Below are 6,474 nucleotides of genomic sequence, written 5' to 3' on the forward strand. Positions count from 1 at the left end.
TGAAAGTTTGTGGTGAGTAAAAATTGCGATATTCGTTACGTGATCAAAATCTTATAAAAGAATAGATGTAGCGGGTTGAATTAAGCTTACATAACGCTCGGCGCAACTGAAACTAGAATAATTCTGAGAATCGAATCGGTCACTTGCATGCCGCAGTTTCTTAAGCGTATGCTTTACAATGAAATAAACCTATCAGTAAGGTTTCAAGATTCCTCTAGTCACGTTTGGGAACATTCAAGATTCATAATAGGAACTGTTATTAAACAAACCTTATTACATAAAGAAGCCCTCCTTGGTAAAAACAAAATAATGTATTCAGCCCTTTTTTAGTAAAATCCATGAGAGAGATGTACTAACTCCAATATAAAAGTCACTCAATATAACAGAGATTTCTCAATTTGAGAATCCAATGAATGCCCTTTTCCTCATAGCAATGTTAAAAGCTTGGTCTGAGCTTTAAATATGCATATTTTAATATATTTTTTTCAAATTCAGATGTCAAGGAATCCAGATACAAAATGGTTAAGGTTCTTGTAGACAACCTCATTCAAGGCCAACTCATTGTGAGCCCAGGAAAAAAAATACAAACAGTACAAACAGCAGCTAAGTTTGCAGTTTAGGATAACTTCATTCTAATTTATTGTTACAGTTACAACAAGATTTTAATCAAAAAATCAATAAAATTATTTTATTTGTCTGTAATTAGCCCCTTCACTCCCAAGAGTGCTTGGTTTTCAAATATAACTTAAGATATTGTATCAACAGATTTTATTCACAATTTGTGTCAAACCAAATTTAATGATTGATTAGAACCATTTTATATGAATAGCTGTAATTGAGGATTAATCCGTATGAAATTTTCAAGAAAAGAAAAATAAATCAAATTCCATCCTAATATTACCACACATTGATGTTAATAATTAATCAAAAATATTTTATATGTAAGCCTTAATTAAGCTTCTAAATAAATTTCATAGAATACTTGAATTTTAGCTGGGTTTTTTAATTTAAAGTATTTATTTTATATCATTAGCCTCAAATTTTTTGCTTAAAATTCCCAGTAATTCTTAAACATTCCTAAAAATTCCCAAAAATTCCCAGAAATTCCTAGGAATTTTTTAGATTTACAGCTTTTCAGGGAAAGCCATTGGTTCTCTGAGTTGGAATTCCTCGGAATTCCTAGGAATTCCAAGTCCTGTTGGCTATAAACTTGGAATTTCTGGGAATTTCTGGGAATTTCTAGGAATTTCTAGGTTTTTAGAACCAGAGTTGTTATGGTTGGGAATTCCTAGGAATTCCTAGGAATTCCCAGTCCGAATTTACCGTGAAAATTCACACCTTTATTCCTAGGAATTCCTAGGAATTCCAAAAGCCATTTCGCAAGGGAACTTATCGAACCACCATGTGCCCTCAGATCCCAAGTATTGTGCTATCCATGCAAACATTACCACAGGCGGCCCAAGCTCACGTCTCGAGAAAAAGCCAACGATTAATTCATGAAAGCGTCACGCGTTGTGTGACTCGGTGTTAAGTTACGAGAGGAACCGTTGAAAATTTGTGGAGTTACTACGTCACAGGCGACGAGCGGGGAAAGAAAAAAAGACCGAAATACGAGTGGTTAGCGGGGAAACAACTTTAATACTTCATATAGAGACATATCAGTTGTAGTTAAAGAAAACAGTAGTGTTGTAAAGCCGACATGTTACAGTATACTTCGCTAAATAAAATGTTAAGCGATTTTTCAAAAGTGTTGATTGTACATACATTTTTTACTGCTGTATTAAACAATAGAGGCATTTATTTATTATTTCTTGTAACTTGACAGTTCATTTTGTAAAGTTCTTTAAGTCTTTTACTATTGAGGGAATACAAAATATAATTAGCATACTCTCGCTTTTCATTTCGTGAGATGGTTGATTATACCATAGTTAGAAGAGGGGGGACTGGTTAGGAAACTCGGTAAACTTCAAAGGCTAAAACAATAGCGGCCTCTCAGATGTTGAACCGACCCGTCACGTGACACTGACCCTGCACACGGCAAAACAAGATGGCGGGCCGAAGGAGCGATCTTTATGTCTTTGGAGAAGATGATATCCTGGAAGAAGACGAAGACTTAGATGGACAGTTTGAAAGCTTAGTAAGCGATGTGAGTATGGGATTACAAAAATATCTGCTTTTTCAGCTGCATCATAGTAAAATCTTATCCTATAAGTTGCTTGTGAGGACGCCGTGAGTTTGTGTCTTGTTTATCCGTATTAATAATTCTATAGACATGGATTCTTTCGAAATAAATGTTCTAGCAATGGAAGAGACTAAAAGAACTCATGCTAGCCTATGTCTATGAACAGCTGTTGCGAAGCTTAGTTATTACAGCGTTGTTTGTAATGAATGTCTTAATATCCAAACGAACTCGTGATATTTCACATCAGGCAATGCTGTTTTATCTAAACACTTTACAGTAGCCTATCCTTATTTATTGTTTTCCCGTGCCATTGTAGGTTCAATCGACGGAAATTATATGTAGTGACTGTGGTAAAAAATACAAGTCCAGTGGAGGATACCGAAGACACAGAAATGCCAAACACAGTGATCAGCCCCAACCAGTGTCTCTGACACCGAGCATTCTTGCTGAAATTGTGAATGATGCCTTGCAAAAAGTTAAAGAAAACAAAGTATTCAGTGCTGACTTGCGGAAGGAATTTAAGCGCTATGAATATAAACAGCCCAATGAAACTGAGGGATTTTGTGTGTTTAAAACACTGTATGATGGATACTTGAAAAATGGAGACACTGAAAAGTTTTATGGCAAATATTATTCTCAGGTTCCATTGAAATCTACAACCTTTTTCAGAGGGTTATCCAGAAATGCAGCTACATTGCTAGCAATTAAAGTGGCCGACAACATGGTAGCACATGGCAAGCATGCAAAGTCATCTCCTGACAACAGCGTCCTTCCATCTAAAACAGTCTTATCAGACAAAGAGACAGCCGGGTTGCAGTATTTGGGAGGATACGTATTGCACAATCTTTACAAAAAGTGTGCAAAAATGTCTTCAAGTGAAAGTCAGCGGGCAATGGCTATACTCAAGGCTGGAAAATTGGTGGAGGGCTCTGATTCCCAAAAGCTGGTTTCCACACTGAGCCGCGGTGGTCTCTGGTCCATAACAGAGCCTGCGCAAAAGATCTTTACCAGGTCTGAACATTATTTCAGACAGTCAACTTTAAAATCTGCTAGTAGTATGCAAATTGTGGACATAACTGGGATAGCTCAGAAGTCATTAACAGATAATGATGTGGTTGCAAACTACCAAACCATGGTCTCAAATGCTGAACTAGTTCCCACTAAAAATGTCAGTAAAGATGTCCTGTGCAGCATTGTAAATTTGTACATCAGGGTTCGCTCATTCTCTTTAGCCAAGGATATTATACAAGACTTCCAAATTAAAGCAAAGCAAGCTAAAAGCAAGGCTCTTTGGAAAGAAATCCAAAGAAGTTGTGACCAGCAAACTCAAGAGAGGCAAAACTAGAATAATTCATGAGGAATGTTTACTGTTATTTTCATGATGATATATCAGCATGACGGGACGGAAAACGCGTGCACTGTAAGTACCTCCCGTTGTCCCATACAAAAGCCTTAGAAAAGTTTTCTAAGGCTTTGTATGGGACAACGGGAGGTACTTACAGTGCACGCATTTTCCGACCTGTCATGTTGTACATATCAGTTGATAATTTAAGCAATATTAATAACTTCATTGTAATTTTCAACCCAAACTGCTGTTTCATTTTGCTGGATGTTTCACAGGTTGGTTTTGCCCTTCTTTGCTTAAGAAAAAAAATGTAAAATTTTCTATGCCTGCGATGATCATAAAACTTCACAAGAAATGCTATTTATGGTCCACATTCATTGCTAATTGAAATATTTAATATAGGTCTGTCAATTGCCCCTTTTTGTATGAAGGAGTTTGTTTTGCAATCAAATGCCAATACTACAACTAAAGTAACTCAAAGGTTGAAGCACAGTCAAAGTTTTTACTTTGAGATCACTGGCATGTGAATAGTCCATGCAAGCATCGCTACTAACTATAGTGGCGCTAACAACAGCGAATTGGATAAGGATACTGACAGAAGAAACTTGAACAGTAAGGTTGAATATCTAAGCTTAGCTCTTCCGTTAAATATCCTGTTTCTGTTATTGGTTTTTATTGGGTTCAATAATTGTAAAGTACGATTTGGTATTTCTTACATAATCACTATTATTATTGTACAAGCGATTGTGAATGTTGGTTTGCTCTCCGCATGGAGTTGTATGTTCTTTGTGGAACACATGATGAATACCCTTGATGACTGTGATCTACAAGAAAAAGTGCCAATATGATTAATGCACATGAACATAATGATTTTACACAAATGGTGAAACAGAGAATTAACTCTGAAGTGTAAATTAAAGTGCTATTTAAACCCATGAATAACCCACAGGGCAGTAGATCTAATCCGGAGGTCGTGGGTTCGATTCCCACCGAGGTCAAAAGATTTTTTCTTTGCCTCGTGTGGTTCCCTGTTTCCCTTTATTAGGGCTAACGCCCTGTGGGTTATTCATGGGTTTAAATAGCACTTTAATTTACACTTCAGAGTTAATTCTCTGTTTCACCATTTATAGAATATGATACACAATTTCTTTGCTGTTCATGTAAAATTACTGAAATTGAAAGGAAACACATCATGAGGAAAACACAGAAAAAAACATATGTATGACAGCATGGAACCTGTTGCCAATTGGTGTATTCAGTATTGCTTTCTGTATTGCCAGCTATTCAATCTGTTTTAGCCCAGTTGCTTGGCAAAGCAGTGGTCCTAACAATGATCATTGGAGATTTTTTCTTAACTTGAGCATTCCATAAACAAAATAATAGAGAAACATGTTTCATACATTTGTACAAGGCCATACAGGTCATGAGTGGGATAACATCATGATTATTAATAATTGAAAAAAGTAAACAAGTTTCTGGTTGAAACAAATTTTGGCAGTTGTGTTAATGTGTATGTAGTGATGCCTTCTGTTAATTTTTTTGCAAATAACGCAAGTTACCTAAAGTATCAAACTTAAACAAAGTATTCTTTTGGTAGAGAGGCCTGTGGTTCTGGACAGAGGTTTCCTGTAAGTATTTACTCTTTGTGGATAATCTAGTAGAGGAAACTAATAATATTCAAAATAAACAGGAATGTCAGACTATGGAATATGATATACTATTTATCCGTGCAGTTCATGTAAAATTACTGAAATTGAAGGGAAACATCATGAGAGAACCCAGAAAAAAAACATATGTATGACAGCATGGAAACTGTTGCCAAAACAAGGTTTCTAGTAGACATTAAAGAAAATATTTAACTATGGATGCTAGATAAAAGAAACCCAATGAGAAATTAGTGAAAGCCAGAGCGGTTAAATTGTGTATTAACCAGTTTAAGAGGGAAATAAGAGAAGGCCCTTATTTTATATGTACTGTCTGTAATCGAATACTTTATAAGAAATCAGTAATAACCAGCATAAACGAGAAGTACCCTTGCCAAACATATTTCAATATTCAACAGTCATTTGATGGAAAACAGTGTATATGCAGCACGTCATTCCAGTCAAAGGTCATAAAGGGAAAATTACCATGTCAGGCTGTAGTGAATAATATGCATGTGGATGAAATACCCACAAAACTATCCTCATTAGAAAAACTAGAACAAATACGAATAGCTCAACAAATAGTATTTGAGAAGATTGTGGTCACGCATAAAGGACAACAGGGAAAAATTAAGGGTGCAATATGCAATGTACCAGTAGAATGTGATCAGACATGTAATCAACTCCCTCATCTACCTGATAGATCTTGTATAATAATACTTAGGCTTAAAAGAAAGTTATAATCTATAGGACATGTCTATTTTCAAGCATCACCACTAGAGTTAATACAGCAAGTTCTTAACTGTCTCAACTGGCTCAAAGTACATAATCCATTTTACAAAGATATACTAGTTGATATTAACAATATTGATAGCAACCTCACAACTTTGCAAAATGATGCAGACGATAATGATACACATCAACAAGCTACATCAAACAATGTAGCAACAGATAGTGATCCTGCTTTGGAGTTTGATGGAAGAGAAAAAGATAAATTAAATAGTAATGAAGAAGAAAATGAAGACCCCTTAAATGAATATAGAGCCCCAGTATGCGAGACATACTTAGAGTCAATTATACCAAACTATCCAGTGGTGAATGCTCAAGTAAAACCGCGCTCGATACGAAGCCCGAGTGAACGCTCCTCTAGCGTCTAGTTAACGTGAAACTTGGAAAAAAAACTGCTCAAGAGGTGTGTTTCAAGATTGGTCGGGTCGGAAGCACCCCTAAAACTCGGCTGTTATGGCATCATCACTACGATGTCTAGAGATCGCCATGATGAGCTAGGATCGCAGTTTCTCTGA

At 36.1% G+C, this 6,474-nt stretch overlaps 1 protein-coding gene across 1 annotated transcript; it reads left to right on the forward strand.

Annotated features, from left to right (window-relative positions):
* Positions 1–2,047: 2,047 nt before the first annotated feature.
* Positions 2,048–3,529, forward strand: LOC149048200 (uncharacterized). Its single transcript, XM_089201688.1, has 2 exons — positions 2,048–2,146; positions 2,499–3,529. The coding sequence occupies exons 1-2, from the start codon at positions 2,048–2,050 to the stop codon at positions 3,525–3,527; spliced, it is 1,128 nt and encodes a 375-aa protein (XP_089057814.1). The 3' UTR covers positions 3,528–3,529.
* The last annotated feature ends 2,945 nt before the right edge of the window (positions 3,530–6,474 follow it).

The sequence above is a fragment of the Pocillopora damicornis genome, chromosome 3, assembly GCF_964200805.1.
Source record: "Pocillopora damicornis chromosome 3, jaPocDami1.2, whole genome shotgun sequence".
NCBI classification, from domain to species: Eukaryota; Metazoa; Cnidaria; class Anthozoa; order Scleractinia; family Pocilloporidae; genus Pocillopora; species Pocillopora damicornis.